The sequence below is a fragment of the Tiliqua scincoides genome, chromosome 1 (genome assembly GCF_035046505.1).
Source record: "Tiliqua scincoides isolate rTilSci1 chromosome 1, rTilSci1.hap2, whole genome shotgun sequence".
Taxonomy (NCBI): Eukaryota; Metazoa; Chordata; class Lepidosauria; order Squamata; family Scincidae; genus Tiliqua; species Tiliqua scincoides.
The window spans coordinates 166429102-166449461 of NC_089821.1; the positions used below are offsets into that span (position 1 = coordinate 166429102).

Consider the following 20360-nt stretch of genomic DNA (forward strand, 5'->3'; position numbering starts at 1 on the left):
TGAGCCAGAGGTGAACCTTTAAGTCTATCATGCTACCCTTATTTTTGAAATGAACATTACAAGCCATTCAAATGTATATTCTGGAGCCAGAATGCACACATTTCAGATGTATCACCAGTAACAGAAGCTTGTGGTAGCACTGAAACAGAAAAGAGTACGCGCTTTACTGTACGGAGAGAGTAAAGGGGTTGACATGGGTTGAAATAAAACACCAAGTTAAATTTAAACATAAAAGGGGATTTCAGAGTGATTTGCGTTGTGACCCTCAAGTTAATTGGAATTCTTACATGAATGTGCAGATCAGATGATTCTGACTCATGACATGCTGGAAATCATGTGAAAACTAGTGCTTCCAGCATACAATTTCCTGCATTGGATTGGCCCTTGAAATAATCTTCTACTTGTGCTTTTTCATCGGAACCCACTCTTTTAAAATCCTCTTTTTTTTTCCTGGCAGGGGTCAGTTCTAGCCCAGGCCATCTTGGGAAGGGATACTTAACAAAAACAAAGTTGGCAGGGGAAAGGATTGGCACCCATTATCTTCTGAAGCACTTCACACCACCTTGACCGCTCTTCTTAAATAGCAATTCTGTGGCCCTTTTTGGACTTACTTTAATAGTGAATCATCTTCACATCCACGAGTGCAGTGGTAAGCCAAGCAGAAATGCACTTGGTAGTCCTTGCCCCCTGTTCTCCCTGGGGTGTTTGACTGAAGAAGCTGCTTGAGGAAACTGCTTGAACCATTCATTAATGAGACTATGCCATATCTCCCAAACTAGACTTGATTGGGCAAAACTGATGCCATTTTTGGAATCACTACCCCAAATTCATATAAAACCACAATAAATTTTGAATAAAATTTTCTGACCAACTATTTCACAGGCCTGTGTAATTCTAGCACTGTCTGTGTCATAAAAATATTATGACTATAATTTTGAGGATTAGTATTTGATGAAAACATCTCTAATTTTGTTGGTTTACCTATTTTCCTCCATGTTTTGACCAGATATTTACTAAGACAAATATCAGTAAAAAATAGCTGTCTTTACCCTTCTTGCTTCGAGATTTTTTGAAACGAATACAGATCAACAGTTTAAACACTACATACATAGCTAATGGCTCAATCCTATTCACCAGCTACGAGTAGCCTCATTGAGCAGGCTACAGCTCTACGTGGGATAAGGGATGAAATGTTCCCTTACGCAAAGGAGACCTCCAGCCTGTTGAATCCCAGCAGTGGATACAGTGTGGGCTGTGCTACCCCGCTGCACGTGCAGCGCTGGTTAGGGTTGAGCTGTAAGTATTACATATGTTATGTATTAATATTCATATAAAAATTTTGTTTCAAAATGTGAATGTAACAATAACGTGTAATATTTCTTCATGTCTTGCAGCTCTCAAACATCATATATGGCTTATGTTAAACCCATTTTTGCCCAGCCCACAGATGTACACACTTGGTCTCTCTTGCGTATATGCAACGTTGGGTAGAAATGGCTTAAGAAAGTTTGGCTATCCCCGCACTATAGTGTACCCAGGTACAGAATGTTTGTACATGAATGCACATTTTCAGGTGAATAACTATACCACAGTTGATATTTCCAGATCAGTAATTTGTGCACACTGTACACAGACTGAACAAGCATTGAATGGGGCATGTGAATAATTGTACCCAAGACAAACAATGTTTGTACCTGGCCAAAAGTTGTGAACAGACCTGAGCTTCCAGCATGTCAAATCATGTAGATATTCTCTCCTAAGGGAGAATATTTGCCTATTCAAACAAATGCTCTCCCCAAAGAAAGGGGGGGCAGGATAATGGAGCAAATCAGCATGGGAGCAGGGCTTGCCGGCACAGTCTGTTGGCAACCTTCAGTCTCAAAAGACTATGGTATTGCACTCTGAAAGGTGGTTCTGGAACAGCGTCTAGTGTGGCTGAAAAGGCCGATTCGGGAGTGACAATCCCTTCCACACTGGGAGCAAGTGCAGTATGTCCCTGGTCTGTCTCCCTGGCTATGGGCCTTCCTTCTTTGCCTCTTTGCCTCAGACTGTTGGCCAAGTGTCTCTTCAAACTGGGAAAGGTCATGCTGCACTGCCTGCCTCCCAGCGGGCCGCTCAGAGGCCAGGGTTTCTCACCTGTTGAGATCCACTCCTAAGGCCTTCAGATCCTTCTTGCACATGTCAATTCTGTCAGATATTACCATGGGCACTGTCCATGGTTTCAATAATGTGCATATGGTGTACGACAGATACTCTGGCTCTCTAGTTCTGAGGACCACATTCAGTGTGACAGCAAGCGCACATATCAGAACTGAATCTATCTCCTGACTTTTTAATGCAGCAATGTCAAACAGATTTCATACAGAGGGCCGAAGTTAGCATTCATGATGCCTACTGAGGACGAGAAGTGACATCATTAAGCAGATAATGGCCAGAAATAAACACTTTGTTCTCACATAGAAACTCATTAGCTGCAAATGGAAGAAGGGTCAATTTGTGTTCTGGTCACGAAAAGGAGATCGGATTCCTTGACATGCTAAATGACTGTGCCTTAGAGCAGCTAGTCATGGAGCCCACCAGAGGACAGGTGACTCTGGATTTAATATTGTGTGGTACTCAGGACCTGGTTAGAGATGTTAAAGTTACAGAGCCATTGGGGAACAGTGGTCATGCTGTGATCCGTTTCAATATGCACATTGAGGGAAGAATACCGGGCAAATCTCTCACAAAAACCCTTGACTTCCAATGGGAAGACTTCCCTCAAATGAGGAGGCTGGTTAAAGGAGGTTGAAAGGGAAGGTAAAAAGAGTCCAATCTCTCCAGAGTGCATGGAGGCTGCTTAAAACATCAGTAATAAGAGGCCCAGCAGAGGTGTATACCACAAAGAAAGAAGGGCTCCACTAAATAAAGGAGGATGCCCGCATGGCTAACGAGCCAAGTTAGAGAGGCTGTAAAGGGCAAGGAAGATTCCTTCCATAAATGGAAGTCTTGCCCTAATGAAGAGAATAAAAAGGAACATAAACTGTGGCAAAAGAAATGTAAGGTGATACGGGAGGCCAAGAGAGACTATGAGGAACGCATGGCCAGCAACATTAAGGGGAATAATAAAAGCTTCTTCAAATATGTTAGAAGCAGAAAACCCGCCAGAGAAGCGGTTGGCCCTCTGGATGGTGAGGGAGGGAAAGGGGAGATAAGAGGAGACTTAGAGATGGCAGAGAAATTAATGAGTTCTTTGCATCTGTCTTCATGGCAGAAGACCTCAGCCAGATACCGCTGCCCAAACGGCCCCTCCTGACCAAGGAATTAAGTCAGATAGAGGTTGAAAGAGAAGATGTTTCAGACCTCATTGATAAATTAAAGATCAATAAGTCACCGGGCCCTGATGGCATCCACCCAAGAGGTATTAAGGAACTGAAGAATGAAGTTGCTGATCTCTTGACTAAAATATGCAACTTGTCCCTCAAAATGGCCATGGTGCCAGAAGATTGGAGGATAGCAAATGTCACACCGATCTTTAAAAAGGGAAAGAGGGGGGACCCGGGAAACTATAGGCCAGTCAGCCTAACATCTATACCAGGTAAGATGGTGGAATGCCTCATCAAAGATAGAATCTCAAAACACACAGACAAACAGGCCTTGCTGAGGGAGAATCAGCATGGCCTCTGTAAGGGTAAGTCTTGCCTCACGAACCTTATAGAATTCTTTGGAAAGGTCAACAGGCATGTGGATGCAGGAGAACCTGTAGACATTATATATCTGGACTTTCAGAAGGCGTTCGACACGGTCCCTCACCAAAGGCTACTGGAAAAACTCCAGACAGGGAATTAGTGGGCAGGTCCTCTCATGGATTGAGAACTGGTTGAAGACCAGGAAACAGAGAGTGGGCGTCAATGGGCAATTTTCACAATGGAGAGAGGTAAAAAGCGGTGTGCCTCAAGGATCTGTCCTGGGACTGGTGCTTTTCAACCTCTTCATAAATGACCTGGAGACAGGGGTGAGCAGTGAGGTGGCAAAGTTTGCAGACGACACCAAACTTTTTTGAGTGGTGAAGACCAGAAGTGATGGTGAGGAGCTCCAGAAGGATCTCTCCAGACTGGCAGAATGGGCAGCAAAATGGGAGATGTGTTTCAATGTCAGTAAGTGTAAAGTCATGCACATTGGGGAAAAAATCAAAACTTCACATATAGGCTGATGGGTTCTGAGCTGTCTGTGACAGATCAGGAGAGAGATCTTGGGGTGGTGGTGGACAGGTCGATGAAAGTGTCGACCCAATGTGCGGCGGCAGTGAAGAAGGCCAATTCTATGCTTGGGATCATTAGAAAAGGTATTGAGAACAAAACAGCTAATATTATAATGCCGTTGTACAAATCGATGGTAAGGCCACACCTGGAGTATTGTGTCCAGTTCTGGTCGCCGCATCTCAAAAAAGACATAGTGGAAATGGAAAAGGTGCAAAAGAGAGCGACTAAGATGATTACGGGGCTGGAGCACCTTCCTTATGAGGAAAGGCTATGGCGTTTGGGCCTCTTCAGCCTAGAAAAGAGGCGCCTGAGGGGGACATTGAGACATTCAAAATTATGCAGGGGATGGACAGAGTGGATAGAGAGATGCTCTTTACGCTCTCACATAACACCAGAACCAGAGGACATCCACTGAAATTGAGTGTTGGGAGAGTTAGAACAGACAAAATATTTCTTTACTCAGCGTGTGGTTGGTCTGTGGAACTCTTTGCCACAGGATGTGGTGATGGCGTCTGGCCTGGATGCCTTTAAAAGGGGATTGGACAAGTTTCTGGAGGAAAAATCCATTACGGATTACAAGCCATGATGTGTGTGTGCAACCTTCTGATTTGAGAAATGGGCTATGTCAGAATGCCAGTGCAAGGGAAGGCACCAGGATGCAGGTCTCTTGTTATCTGGTGTGCTCCCCGGGGCATTTGGTGGGCCGCTGTGAGATACAGGAAGCTGGACTAGATGAGCCTATGGCCTGATCCAGTGGGGCTGTTCTTATGTTCTTAACAGAAAATGTGCAAACCTTGACCATCTTTTCAAGATATGAGAGAGACCAATTATCAAGCTGAGAGAGCTCAATTATAATGGGGACTGGAGAAATTGCTTCCAAGGGCTGCATCTGGCCTGTGGGCCTTATCTTTGAAACCCCTATCTAGTACTTGATATAATAGGCAGAGCAAGTAATCATACGCTTGCATGCATATGATATGAGCATCTATTGTCAGAAATCAGCTGAGCTAAAAGAACCACTGGTTTGAACAGGCATGATATTTCTGATGCCTCCTCGCCTAATGCAATGTATACTCTCAAGGAGAAGCTCAAACAAAAGGGGGGGAAAAAGGAAGCTTGCACACACCCCTGGTCTGACCTTGACCAAAAGCTGACTCAGCTGGCGAGAGAAGACTGAAAGTTATTGGCAATGAGATGGTGCATTTGACATGGTTCAAGAACTCAAAATACTGCTAATCTTTTCTGGGAACTTCCTTTGATTTATTTGATATGGACTATGTTTACATGAGGAATGCTAATAACTTTGTCATAAAAAAACTTGCATCCTTTTTTTGGTGTGTTCCCAATTCAAAGGAAATAGGTTTGTAGATCCTATGAAACAATAGTTTACTTCCTAATGGGAAGCAAATACTGATTTGTTTTCCTTTTGTGGCTGCCATATGCTGCACTGCCAAGTTATTGTCATGAGTCTGTTGTTTACCTTTTAAACAGAAGACACAGCAGGGGAAAGGGGTAGAAGAGATGTTCTTAGCAGCACTGGAAACAGTAAGGGATGTTGAAGGCTGATTAAATGGTCCTTGTTTATGCATCTCTTATTATTCATGAAAATAGAAAACAAAGAAAATCATGACAAAGCACTATTTCAAAGTGGATTTATTTACAGAGTCCTTTTTGATCCATTTTTTTCCCTCCTGTGTTTAAGCCGACCCCATCTACATGCTCATGTGGTGCAATTTACAATGTGTCTCCACAGGTCATGGGTGCACCTTGATGAGCTCTTGGAAGGGAAACAACAAAATGCACTGCCACAATGGTGTAAATTAGTTTCAAATGACAGCCATGTGCAGAAAAACGAGTGGCATAGATTACTGAAACCTTGGAATTTCAAGATCCTAGTCTTTAAAAAAAGAAGCAAAAACCACAATGCCAGAGGACAGTGCCAGAGGACAGCTGGAGAAAGGAACACTTCTTAAGAAGTGTTACGGTAATACTTAAGAAATCTTAAGTATTATGAAGAATTCTTAAGAAAAGACATAAAATAAATAAAATGGGTCTAACAAAGGATAGCAGTGAGTGCAGATAGATTTAACTAGTTGAAAATCCACTAGGAAATGTTTTCAGTAATTATTTCGGGGGGGGGGGCTTCGTTTGCATGGTTGTTCTTGTGTTTCTAAAGTGCAAGGAGACGAAAGGGTGGTTAGGACACACTGGGGTCTTTTCAAGGCACAGTAGCCTTAGGACAGAAGGAATGAATCACTAACACTTGGCCAAAGGCTGGCTTACTAGTTCACCAAGCAAATACTCCAAGGTGCATCAAACATCTCTTTGGAATGCCAAGGGAATATCCCTGCAATGAAAGCTGTTTGGTTTGTAGTTCCCCGCACGTGATTTACTGCTTGAGTGCAGCAGTCAATATTTATCAAAGTTTAGGCAAATAATTTCATTAGTTGTAGAGACCTGGGGTGCTTCCACAGTTCCTTTCCTCTGTAATCACTATCTTTTGTTCATGCACTTTTCTGCAGAGGGTCCAGGTTACACTGTTATCAAACTATTGTAGCTTGTGATGTATGTTATCTTACTGTGTGGGTTGGTTGGTTGGGGTGTGTGTGTGTGTGTTTTTTCCCCTCACACACGATTTGTAGTATTATGATCTGTAGTATTCCTTTTCATTTTTTGTGAACAGGCAAAGCGCTATTCAGACTTTTCAGGTTCTTAATTCTCTTAATTAAGTTTCCTGTTTGCAAATGTTGCCAGTCTTGGCTTGTTCATATAATGGTAAAACAGTGCTTTCAAAGAGGAAATTGGTAACTAGAGCCTGTCCCTGTCTGTGGGAATAAAGACTGACATTGGGATGATTCCCAGAAGTGGTTCAATGGGAAATGAAGAGGTTATTCATCACTAATCTGTCAGCCACAATAAGGAAGCAGCAAGACCAACAAGACATGCAAACAGGAAACTCTTAAATAAGTTTGCTAAATGGAACAGTTGCAAGTATTACCAAAGACTTTTGGCAATGGAAAAGTGTATTGCTGGATAATTGACATGTGTGAGCATTCCGTTTTAAAACCATTTTCAGTTAACTACAGAAATGCAATGCTTCCACATCTCCAAAGCAGTTCTGAAGTCTTAAGATATACGACTGACGACTTAACGACAAAACATTCTATTTTTGTTTACTGTGTTGTGTGGCTCAGGGCGCAATCTTAAACAGGTCTACTCAGAAGTAAGTCCTACTGTGTTCAATGGAACTTACTCCCAGGAAAGTGAGGTTAGAATTGCAGCCTCACTCTGCTAATTGCTGGCTCACGCTGGGTATGCATCACATGTAAAGCTTCCATTTGAACATTTGATTCCTTACATGTGAAGGATCATCACATGTATTCTTATACATTTTCTTATACATTTGAGCTTTGCACAGAAATATCAGACTTGACCTTGGGTGCTGTATGGCTTTCTGGCTCCACTGTTGTTGTTTTTCTTTTATACCTGTGTGTGAACTGTGGATAAAACTTCATGTAACTGATAAAGTGGAGTTTAGTTTGATATAATGGTTCACACTGGCCTTTGTGTGCGAGCATTGACATAAACAATTGCCTATCAAGTATCTATCCTTGCTTTGTTCTTGATATCTATATAGAAGCTTAGACAAAAAGATGATTCAGCTGCTGCAGAACATTATGTTGCATGCTGTTAATATCTACTTATTGAATAGACGAAAAAGTAGCCGGGGCAATGCTTCAACTCACTGATGAGTCTGACTTCCTGTACTCCTGTTATAAGTAAACTCCTTCTGTAATATGTCTTGCTGATGTTTTGTACACTGAAAAGAATAGCTTTTTGCTATGTGAAAGGGAGATGTATGACCATGCTGCCACTTTTCCAATATTTCATAAGGATTCCTATCAAAGTCAAACAGGGAACAAAACACACACGCAAACATCAGCAAATTTATCAGTCCTTCTTGTACAGAGACAGGTGACAGAATGCAGTAACTAGTGTGTGGAGAATCTTTCAGGATGAAGAAATGCTTTGCAGTTCCTTTTAACATTTAAGGAACATATTTAAAACAATGAAAGCAGTGAACTAAGTGGCAGCAAATGTTGACATTTGTCAATTTCTGGTAAAAGGCTTTGAGCACCAAACTTGCCTGCATTTGCTAGAAGCAACTGGAAATCCACAGTGTCAGCAAAGGTTTCCCTATTGTTCCTAAGCAGTCAGCTGATTTGTCCAAAGCTTGCAAGGGCATTCTGGGACAGTTGAATTCTATGTCAGTCAGAGGACTACAATCTTACAGAAGGAAGTGAAAGCCTGGGGCTAGGAAACTGAATCCTTCTCTTGAAGAACATTAAGGTTCTCATCAAAACAAATTATGCCTTTCTAAATGTCTTTGGCTAGACAAGTGGAGAGGCATGCAGACCACCCCTGACCACCCCACCTTATTGTAGCATACCCAGGCATCTAAATAGTAAGACAAATAGAAAGACTTGAAGGAATTTTGGTTTCAATTGATTTTTTTTATTCATCTGTGAAAATACTATATTTTTGAAGTGAAATTAACAAAATACCAGACAAAAAGGAACCAAGTAGCATTAAGTGACTAGACACAGTCACATAAAGCATTTCAGCTTCATTGAGTTCAAGCCAAGAATTATGTGTATGTACAGTGAAAAGGCAGCATAAACTGTTTGCATTGTTACATATGTGCAATCTTAGAATACAATCATAATGGTATCATCTTTAAAACCAGTGGTCATAAAAATCAAATAGTTTATAAGGCAAAAGGAAAGGAAGTATATCATTTAAGGTTAGGCCCACAAATATCTAGGTAATGATATTATAAAAGAACAGGAAGAATAAAAATTTTTGCCAAACAAGCAAAACACCACAAAAGAAACAATCTCATTTCAAACAATTCTACAAAAGCACTATAATAAATTATATTAAAATTTAATTACCACCTTTAAAATCAAACAATTGTTTTAGGAAAACATGGACATGATCCAGCCAAAGTTAAGTCCCACTGATTTGAATGGAGGGCTTAACAATTCAAGGAGGTGTGAAAGCGTATAACTGTGGCTGGCTTGTGTCCCATTTTTTCAAAAAATATTTCATAGCTCACAAAAGCAGAAAACCAGGCCACACTGCTTGTATCTCAAATTCCTACTTAAGGCCTGGCCTCATGGACCTGCCCTTCACTTCCCAGAGTGCACGGGATTATGAGTTCTGGGCCAGGAGTGAAGGGACAACTTGATCTCACACTAGTGCTTAGGGTAGGGTCCTAGCACAGCAGCTTGCTGGCCATTGTATCTGCCAGGTGCAGGTGGGAGGAAGCAGGGCTAGGTATGCCTCCCAGCACACTGGTCTCATGGAGACTGTAGCAAAGGGTTGCCCGGCATGTGTCTGGATAATGGACAGTTGCTCTTTCTGAGGCGCAGGGCAGAACTAGCCAAATCAGCTCTGCTGCTCAAGCAGCACGAGTCAGTTACTTAAACAGCAGCCGCTTAAGCCAATTCACTGACTCTAGCTATTGGGTGTTCTTCTGTCTTACAATAAGCTTCAGCTTTGTAACTCTATCCTTCATTGGCTATCTAAACACAACACAAATGTGTGAACATTAATTTCACATTGAATTAAGTTTTGCATCACAAACACATCAGTTACCAAGGTGAAGTACAGGCACTTGACAGTATAATGTGCAAGGCATATAACCTTTACTTGTCACAGTATCAATATGTTTCCCCAAGAGGAAAATGCCAAACTCTAACTCTGCCTCTAACTCGTGGGGGTTCTCTCTATGTCAGAGCTCACTGTCAGCATATCACACTTTTTGTATGATCCATAAATTGTAAACTAGAAGAATCTTTGCATACAGAAAATGGCTATCATCTGCAATTACATCCAAGACAAAATTCAGAGCACAATCTGGGTAATGTTAAACACTGCCAAGTCCCCTGATTTCAATGGGAAAAAGCAAATATGCATTTAACTTTACCACTGAGTACTGAACCATTCAACATGGTTAGCTTCGACTGGCTTGCATCCCATGTTGGTTTTATTTTTACTTTCCTAAAATAAATCTGCATTTTTTCATTACAGGTGCAATTATAGTACTATTTCAAAAGCCCTACCCTCTAAAACAAAAGACTGAGCTTTGCTCCAGCAATTATGTTCTGACTGTAGCTTTGCAGTTTTGTATTTGAAATTATGCATGCTTTACTGGGCTACCTTCAAAGTAGAACAGATTCCATTGGTTTCAAATACATACTACATGACTTTTTAAGTAGGCAAAGAGAGGTGAGCCTGTCACCCAATTCCAAGCTGCAAGTTACCTGGTTCTCCTGTTACGCAAGCACAAACACTTCCTGGTTGTGGTAGGTGAGTCCAGAATCCTGTTATCTGCATTTGGGTTGCAACTTAGATAACATTCGCTGCAGACATAGCAATTTCCTAAAATGGGGCAAGGAGAGCAAGGGAGTAGCCAAAAAAAAGAATGATGCCACATTCAAAGGCACTGGAAAGTATTCACACTGCTGCAGGAAGCTGTAAAGTGTTCAGAAGAGAAGGGCTAATATAACATGGGACTGTAGTAATGCCTTCCTCCTCTACCCTATGTACAATATTGTAAAGGTTTCCTGTGGATTGGGCAATTACGTTGTGGGGGGGGGGAACCTTTCAAGTGGAAACTCTCTGCATAGTTACACAACAGTTTGTTTCACTTAAAAACTGTTGATTATAGGAAGCAAATTTTTAACTTTGTTCTTTGGTGCCCATATTGCTGAATAAGATTATTATGCGAGCTACACGGGCTCAGCATCAGTATCAAGTAAAGATTCCAGTTTAGAAAGAAATATTTTCGTATCTTTGATTAAAGACTGTTTCATGGAATCTCACAACAGCAATCTGTGTACATAAGAAACAGTAAGTAGTTATCAGTCTGAGCATTTAGAGAGGGAAGTACTCTAGAACAAGGCACTTTGAGCATTTTCTTTATATTTTGAAAACTGAGCAGATGGCTCACTCACCCACATCCTTGCTAGTGTTCTGACCATTTCTGGCTTCCCTGCAAGAGCAAACATTGCTGGGTTCCCTTCTGCAAGGCAAAACACTTTGTGGCAAAGTTGTCCTTAGCTATTTAGATCTGTGAACCTTGAAGGAAGCTGGCTCATGGAGCCAAGTCACAAGACCTAAAAGCTTTGATGCTCAATTATTGTGGCCATTAAAACATTGTCTTCCTATGCAATAGAGATAATCTTGTATCTCAAACATAAAGCTTGAAATTAGAATTCAGCTAGGACTGATGCAGAAATGACAAACCTGGATTGATACCTCAGAGAATAATTCTGGGGAGCCCAATCCTACAGTCGGTTTGAGCCAGAGCCGGCCTACTGCACTGAATCCCAAGTGTCACAAATGTGCCATAAAGCACGTTTGCACTGACGTGAGAGCCGGTCACATCAGCACAAAGACATTTGCCAGCCTGCTGGCACCAGATCCTATCCCTGTGCCAGTCGAGGCAGACAGGTTTGCACCAGGCGGCACAGGTAGTGGGAGAGGATGGTGGGAGGGCGGTCCCAGTTTGGGAAGGGGCGTTTCTGGGCAGGGGAGGACAGAACAGGGGGAGGATCAGTGGTGGCAACGCACACCATATCGTAAACCCACACTCCTGTGTGGCCATGTCTGTAACATGTCCATGTGGCCTGTCTGTAACAGCTCAGGTTAGGACTGCATCCTAAGTGTATTAAAGAGGCTTGTTCAAATTAAGTTGCTGAGGTTCTTTGCTTTCTTGCTGCCACAGTGGTATGTAGGCACACTATATGATAATACCCTTTGGTCAGTAACATTTCATACATTGGACCATTTTCAAGAAAATGGACATATGAAATTAGAACACACAAAACTTTACCTTACGACAGATTTCCAATCTCCTATGTGCACTTCAATGCATAGCTCCTTTTCAGCAATAAAAAGATAAAAACAACCGCTAAGAGGAAACCTTACAACAACAGCCAACTTGCACACTAAGCACACAGCAAAGTTGAAACATTAACCTCGGTCACCCTGAAAACAGCATCAGCAAATCCTATGAAACAGCAACATGGGATTGTGCCATCATTCTTAAAAAGAATGCTTAAAAAGAATGATGGCAAAAGTTGAGAAGCAACGAGCTTCTACGTTAAGGGAGAGAACATTTCTGCATAGGCTGAATTTTCTGATACTTGGGCCTGATTCATCAATAAACCAGATGCTACAATAGCTTCTGTACTGCCCAGCTCAGTGTAGTCGGGTTCCACTCTACAGTGGTAACACAAGGTTCCAGCAGAGGAGTGAGGTTGACATGCGCTGCAGTAACTGACAGGCCCTCAACCACACAGAAGCTCTTTTTGGTGGCTATTGTGCCACCTGGAGAACGTACAAGTTAGGACTTAGTTGTCACCTCAATTCAATTTTACAATATATGGCTTTGGATAATGAAACAAATGTGTTGATCAACATAATGGGCTCACCTCAGCACTAACACTATGTTTCCACAAAGGAACTTCCCACCTCTCCTCCCCACAGCAACTTCCCATAGCCCCTTGAAAACCTACCCCTGAGGGTTAGGCATCCTCTGGAGTAATATGGGATGCAGCAATGGGAGCTGCTGAGGTAGAGGGGTTGGCCAAAAAAATCCTACCCCCTTGTGCAAACAGAACGACCTTCCATTCATGCAAAGCAAAGTTTGGATATATGGAAGTCTTATTTTACTCATCTCTGAAAGTTTCAGAAGGGAAGCACAGTGTGTGAGTGTGAGGTTCTCATCCGTACTATTCAGAACTTTGGGGAATTGCAGGATCTCTGATGCTTCAGCCTGAGAATCATATGTTCATGCTAAGGACAAGGAAAGCAATGCAATAAGCTGAAACAATGCAATGACAAGCTGCAGACTGGCATCATTACATAACAACACAGTGTTCAAAAGACAAACATATGATATTGAAACAGCAGGAACTCCAGAACCTCAAACTAGTGAAGTTCTTACATAAGGCAGTAAAATAGTTAACCAGTGTATACATTCTTTAAAGTGTTTTCTTTTTTTAAAAGAGCAAACCAAGATCCTATACAGTATGAATGTGTGAAATACAGGCACAAAGTAGGTGCTGGACTTTGTTCAGTGAGAAAAACGAAGGAAGTACTAAGAAACGGACAAGAAGGTAAGCAAACTATTGCACTATTTGAATAAAATTGTCTGTAAAAAGGTGCAATATTAATTTTCAATATTAATGCAAGATTTGATTTTGGTTTGAAGATATACATCAATCACATAGCCTATCGTAATTCAGTGAACATTTCACATTCTCTGTATCATTCTAGTTCTTCCCAGTTATCTGTAAGGTTACCTTTGCTCTGCCGCCGAATGCTAACCAACCTTCCAGCAGATTTAATACTCCACCTTGAACTATTTCCTGAGCTTGCCAGGTTTGTGTACTTTGTAGAGCCTTTGGTTTCATCTTCCCAACCTGACCAAGATGGATAATCACATAAAGTATTTCCTGCATCGGTGAGGTGGTGGTCACTGGCAGGAATCTGTGGGGGCTCCCATCCTTCAATCTCATCTGGCTTCCTGGACTGGATGTTCTGTTTTATCACCAAACTATCCCAAAATCCAGCTTTCTTTTCCAACTTCACATCCTCTTTTAATTTTAAGCTTGTTCTAGAGAACAAAAAAAAGAGTTGCTTTTATTGGGACACTAATTTGATATATTTACTTAGACAGATAAAGACCAGAGCAGCTTGACTGGCCAGTGTGCTCATATAGCAGTTCCATGTTTGCTATGTTCATATTATTTGTTTAAATACTATTTTATCATCCTTTTTCTAGCCTTTAAAGTGGCTAAACACAGAATAAACAAATACAACATTAATTGGAATAGTGTATTAAAAACAGACAAGCTGTCCTTGGACCCCAATCTGCATACAACACTAATCAGTTTAGTCAGAGCAATACTGGCAATCTGTTTAGGGCAATGATTTTCAACCAGTGTGCTATGGCACACTGGTGTGCCACGAGTGGTCCACAGGTGTGCTGTGGGAGTTCGGCAAATTTATTTAATAAATATCCTTTATTAACAGGGTCATTGAAGGATATGAACCCCCACCCCACAAGCAACATGGTGTGCCTTGTCAATTTTCAAAAGACTGATGGTGTGCCTTGACAATTCTAGTGCCTTGTCAGTGTGCCGTGAGATGAAAAAGATTGAAAACCACTGGTTTAAGGGAAGTAGGAAGTTCTCAACCCCTTCCTCTTCTCATTTTTATAAATATGTTGTTTTCTGAACATCAATTACTTCAGTGGGCATTTGATTTCAAGCAGTGCATGTAGCATTTGTGATCAGAGGTGTGAGGAGCTTAAATTGTGCTGGCAGTCAGTTACAATTATATATATATTCCTTTTTTAATGGCACTCTAGTTAATTGCATACAATAAATGTTCTTCCTACCCCATGCAGGTTCAGCAGGACCTTTAAATCTGAGGACCATGCAAACATATAAGAATTAAAATGTAAGAACTGTTTCACCCTATCGAATTTCAATGGATTGTTTTTCCTCAACCTAATTATTCCAGTTCTGGATTTAACACAACTAGCAACCTTGTCTCACATATATGTCATTTACCACTCCACTACATACCCCTTAGATTTTGGAGATTTACATCCTGTTAGTAATTGCTGTTCATCATCCTTACTGAATATGGATGTTACTTCTTTCCAACCCCGAAAACCTGCACCTTGAACCTAAAAAAAATAAAAATATTTAAATTAATGTATGTAAAATATGAAAGCTTTGAGGAGGATATGCAATTATAATTTTATTTATACTCCAAATGGTAGATTTAATATCATGTGATCTCTCTGTTAAACCCTGGCTACAGTCTTTTACTCTACTAGAATGCAAGGCAAACTGCTGACAGGTAACTCATGGAAAAATCACATACGTTTTTTAAGTATCTGTGGCTTGCATGGCTAACAGTCCAAGCCTATGGGTGTCTACTTAGAAGCAAGTCCCACTGTAGTCAATTGAGTTTACTCCCAGGTAAGTGTGCACAGTGATGCAGCCAAAGACCTTCTGCACTAGTGAATACTGGATTTAGAATTGGTTGCACTCTTTTTGTTCTCTAGGGCAGCGATTTACAACCTTTTTCATTCACAGCACACTGTCAAGGCACTAAAATTGTCAAGGCACACCATCATTTTTTTTGACAATTGACACTACCCTGCCAGTGGGTGGCTTATATCCCCCAATGGCCCTACTAATAAATGACACTTCCCCAACTCCCTTGGCATACCTGCAGACCATTCGCAGCACAGTACTTGAAAATCACTGCTCTAGGGGTTTGCAAGTAAAATCACCCCAAGTAATAACCAAAAGGTAGTCTGTATTTCAGAGCTGGTGTTGTGGTGTTTGTAGCATAGGAAAGAGTTTCCCTTCCCATAAAATGGCAGACTGTGTTGTGCACAGTGCGATGCTGGCAGCCATTTCCACGCACTGCTGCAAGAGGTGTCAGAGTGGGAAGAACACCAGACCCCACCATACCTGCTGGTACAGGTAAGCTGCTGGCAGGGTTGGGGTGGGTGGGCAGAATGGGGTTGGGAAAAGGCGGAATAAGGTGGGGATAGACAGAGGAGGAGTGTGTTTCGAGGGTGGGACTCAGCAGGGAGAGCTCCACCAATATCCTAACCCCTGTTTTGTTCCTGTCATGCCCCCTGCCTCTGCTTGAATTTTTGCCAGCTAATAGATGGTGCAGGTACAAGTAGACCTGTTGAGGACCATGCGAGAGCAGAGGAGGGTAAGTTACATTGTTTTAATTCCCTCTTCACTCTCACATGGTCTCTGGCTGCTTGCAGGATGCATCAGAACCTGTGCCAGTGCCGCTGTGCCTGCGGGTGGCATTTAGTCAGGACTGGGCTGTTAAGTAGCCCACGTCATCTTTCGTTGAGAAAAATCTGTTTAATTGGTTGCATGTTAATAAAAGGTATGATGGAACTATGTCATGGCTTATGTGATAGTGCACCTGGTGCACTATACAATAGTAACACTTTGTGTGGAGCCCCCAACTTTTTGGCTCATTGCATCCCCTTTCTCACTGTCAGCGATTTTCAACCACTGTGCTGTGAATGGTCTGCAGGTGTGTCACAGGAGTTTTGGAGTCTTTTATTAATAGGACCACTGGGGATGTGAGACCCCATCAGCACTGACAAACGGGGCCAGAGGAGACATCCATGAGCCTTGTGAAGTGGCGTGGGGGGGGGGGTCAAGCAGCTTAAACAGCCAGTGAAAAGCAGCTGCCTGGAGCCTTGCACAGGAGCACAAGTAGAAGAAGCAGCCCAACCAGCCCATGAAGGGCCAGAACCAGCTGCTTTGAACCTCACATATTAGCACAGGAGGATGAGGTGACCTGGATGGCCAGCAAAGGGGGTAAATAATGGGACCCCTGGATACCCATCTCTCTCCGGGCAGTGGGGCACAAAGGAGAGAAGATGTGACGGGAGTTTGAGGGAGGGCAGAACCAGTGTCATTCTTCAGTCAGCTGCTGTTTGGATTGGGTGTGCTATTCCATGCAGATTAAAAACTGATAATGTGCCTTGACCATTTTAGTGACTTGTCAGTGTGCCATGAAATGAGTGAATCACAGTATCCATTTCACCTTCTCCATTACACTCTGGAGTTTTGGTAGAGCAGAATGAATTTTAAAGAACTGCAGTATAAAAAGATATACCGAACATTACATTTCTAGCTAACAATACTGACTCACTCAAGGGATTACCTTGAGTACAGTACTTCAGGCTTGGTTGTATGTGAGATCTACTACAAGCCCAAGGCAGGGAGCTCAGAAGAAGGCTCCTGCCTCGACAAAGCCATGAGGAGCAACTGAAGAGTAAGTAACAGTTCCCTCAGTCTGCTCCTAGTCTCCTGCCCACACACCACAGTCTTTCTCTGGAGTTGCTAGCCCTGTCCCCTGAGCAACCTCAAAGATAAGGCAAGGTGATGATCTAAGCTTCACTAACTAGGAAAAATTTCTCGCCCTATAGTAACTTCAGTAATCTGCCATCAAGTAACTGTCATTTAACAAACAGAATTCATGAAACAAGGCACATGCATACCTATATGCCACTGTTAAAGGAAAACAGATGAGGGTTAAAATCTTTTTTATGTCAAATGAAAAGAAAGGCTAGGCAGATTACATCTCACAAACCTCCACAAAAAGCAAAATGGAAGTGTGTGCATTTGCTCAGCCGTAAGGAAGGGAAGCAGAAGTGATGTTCAGAACATTATACGTAGAGGTGAAAGATCACACACATTGCAGCAAGACTCGGAAGGCAACACGGGAGGAGGAACATTTGGGAAATCAAGAATGACAGATAGAGGCCATGAATATTTCAGCAGAGATAGCATCTTAAATGATAAGAAAAAAAGTTTCAAAATGCAACTCCTATGAGACAGTGTAGTTCACTGTGTTGCCACAACATCATCAGCTCTATGAGCTGTAACCAAATTTCTATGGGGTGTTCTTAATACCAAAACTATTGTGAGAACATGAATCAGTGTTATTGAAATATGCACAAAAAGGTAGCATCAATGAACACACTGATGGCCTAATCTTAACTAAACTCAGCACCTGCTAGCATGTAACAAAAGCACTGTAAAGCACTTTGTGACCAGGCAGGCAGGAACCTTTCCACATGAACTGGTGGTCATCTGGAGACCCACCAGACCAGATACGTCCAGTGTGTGTGTGGGGGGGGGGAGTTGAACATGAAGGGGGAAGGACAGAATAGGGTGGCAATGGGGGCAGGGAGTGAGTGGATCAGGCCCAGGAGGGGGACAGGATCAGCAGTACTGGCAATATCCAAACCCCCTTTCCAGGCCTGATCAGCCTGCATGGATCAACAAGGACTTGCACCAGTGATGTAGCTGGCATAGATCCAAGCTGACCAGTTCCAGCTGCTGGGCTTACCCAGGGGCAAGGAAACAAATGTGTCCTTACCCTAAAAAGACCTTCACCAGCTAAAACTCTCCCTGCAGGGTTGCCTTGCCATACAGGGTTTTAATTAGGATTGGGATGTGAGAAATCTTAGGCAGAACCGTTTGAATGTGTGATTTTTAGTGATACTGAAAAATACACAGATTTTTTATTATATTATTATGATTAACAGTATTTATATACTGATTTTCAACAAAAAGTTCACAAAGCGGTTTACAGAGAACATCAAGTAACTAATGGCTCCCTATCCTAAAAGGGCTCACGGTCTAAAAAGATAAGATAAAAGAACACTAGAAGACAGCCACTAGGAAAAGATACTGCTGGGGTGAGGAGAAGCAGTTACTCTCGCCCTGCTAAATAAAAGAGCAGCCACTTGAAAAAGTACCTCTTACCCAGTTAGCAGTTAGCAATGTCCAAGTGTCCAAAGGTGCTTCTTAGGCTTAAGAAATGCCAATTTTGCAGTTAATAATTGAAGGCTTGGGGGGGAGCTGGATCAACATGGAAAGACATGTTATACTGTCTCACTGATGTACTATATTTTCCTTGTACAGCTGCTTAATATGTTATCCAAAGAACAGATAAAAGACTTTTTAGGGAAATAACAATGGTTAAGAACCTATTTCAAATATTTCTTATTTCAGTTCTGTTAAGTATCTCAACCCATGTCACTAGAGAGAAGAGGCCAGCGGAACACGTTTTGTATACACAAAAAGTCTCCAGCACCTCTAGTTAAAGAATCTGAGGTAGTAGAGCTACCGTCAAACTTAGCACAGCAGCTTGTAAGGCTTGTAAGGCAACACTGGACTAGGTGGACTAACACCCTTAAGGCCCAACCCTGAACTCTCACAGTATCAGTACTGAGCCCTAGTGCCAGTACTGGGTGCTGTAAAGCACATTTACAGTACCCGGGAAGTAGGGAGCGCTGGCACCAGGCCCACAACAGTCAGATGCTGGGCCCAGTGCCTGCAGGAGGAAGATGTGCTGTCACCAGGGGTCAGTGAGACCGCTGGTGGTGGTGCAGCCTCTGGGGGAGGGGGAGGAACAAGGGCAGGAGGGGGTGGGACTGACAGAGCTCTGCTGAAAGGTACAACACAGAGCCTCTCAAGTCTGCGCCAGAAAAATAGCCAGTGAAGACTTGAGGGGGAAGAAGACAACAGTCCCTTCCCCCAAGGAGACCTCCAGTGGCCTCAGTGATGCCATTTTGGTACCACTGTACCCTGCGAAGCTGACAGTTTCAAGATTGGGCTATTAGTCAGTGTAAGGCACAATCAAATGCTGAGCGCTCAGTATCCTAGGATTTTAAAAAATAACATGCTGTAACACATGGACTAGCTGGTATTTGGCTCCCTCAATCTCAGAACTTTCTCCCTTAGTGGTTATTAAGTCAAATGAAAATGTTGGTACCTGAATTTATTTGACTTTCCTTTTCTCTCCCTATCCTCTCCCCAATTGTATTATGACTATTAGACTGCAAGCAGAGCAGGTGTCAGTTGTGTTAATCTACTGTATATACAGTGGCCAAAAAACTGTATAATAATATCTCTGAACCTGAAAATTTCATTTGGTTATTATGACTATTAGCCTTTTCTCCAAGAATTTGTTGAAACCCATTTAAAGGCCAGTGGCCAGCAACACATCTTCCATGCATTAATAATGCATTGCGAAGAAATAATTTCCATTTCTATATGAATGTTATTCCTGCTCCTTTTCTCTTCCAGTTTTGATAAACTGAAACTTTTGCCTTTTCTATTAACTTGCTTTGTGGAATATAGCTTCCACAATGCTCATTTCCATCTCCGTTCTCCATTTCAAAAAAAACCAATCTCCATTATAAGCCCTAGCTTTTCAGTGCCATTGCTAGAAACCCCAGATGGTATTTATTCAAATGGTTGCCTCTTAACATTCTTTAATCAATCTCACAATCACAGTAGTTAAAAGAGAAGCAAATAGTAGCTCCCCCCCCCCATGCCTGCATGCACTCTAATGGGTGGATTTTTCTACTCTAGTGACTGCATGGTAGTTATTCTAGATTCATCAATGTATGAATATAAAAACTCATAGAACACAGATCAAACCAAAGATAAACATCTTTGAATCCGC

The 20360-nt window shown here is 42.1% G+C and overlaps 1 protein-coding gene across 2 annotated transcripts in view; it reads right to left on the minus strand.

The window, feature by feature from the left end:
* Nucleotides 1-8734: 8734 nt before the first annotated feature.
* The window catches only part of TDRP (testis development related protein), a 40565-nt gene continuing 28939 nt past the window's right edge, over nucleotides 8735-20360 (minus strand). For both annotated transcript variants that reach the window (XM_066612382.1, XM_066612383.1), the window contains exons 4-5: nucleotides 14909-15012; nucleotides 8735-13932 (exon numbers count right to left, since the gene is read on the minus strand). In XM_066612382.1, the coding sequence (XP_066468479.1) occupies nucleotides 13584-13932; nucleotides 14909-15012 (453 nt within the window). In that variant the 3' untranslated portion in view covers nucleotides 8735-13583. The remainder of the gene's footprint in view (nucleotides 13933-14908; nucleotides 15013-20360) is intronic.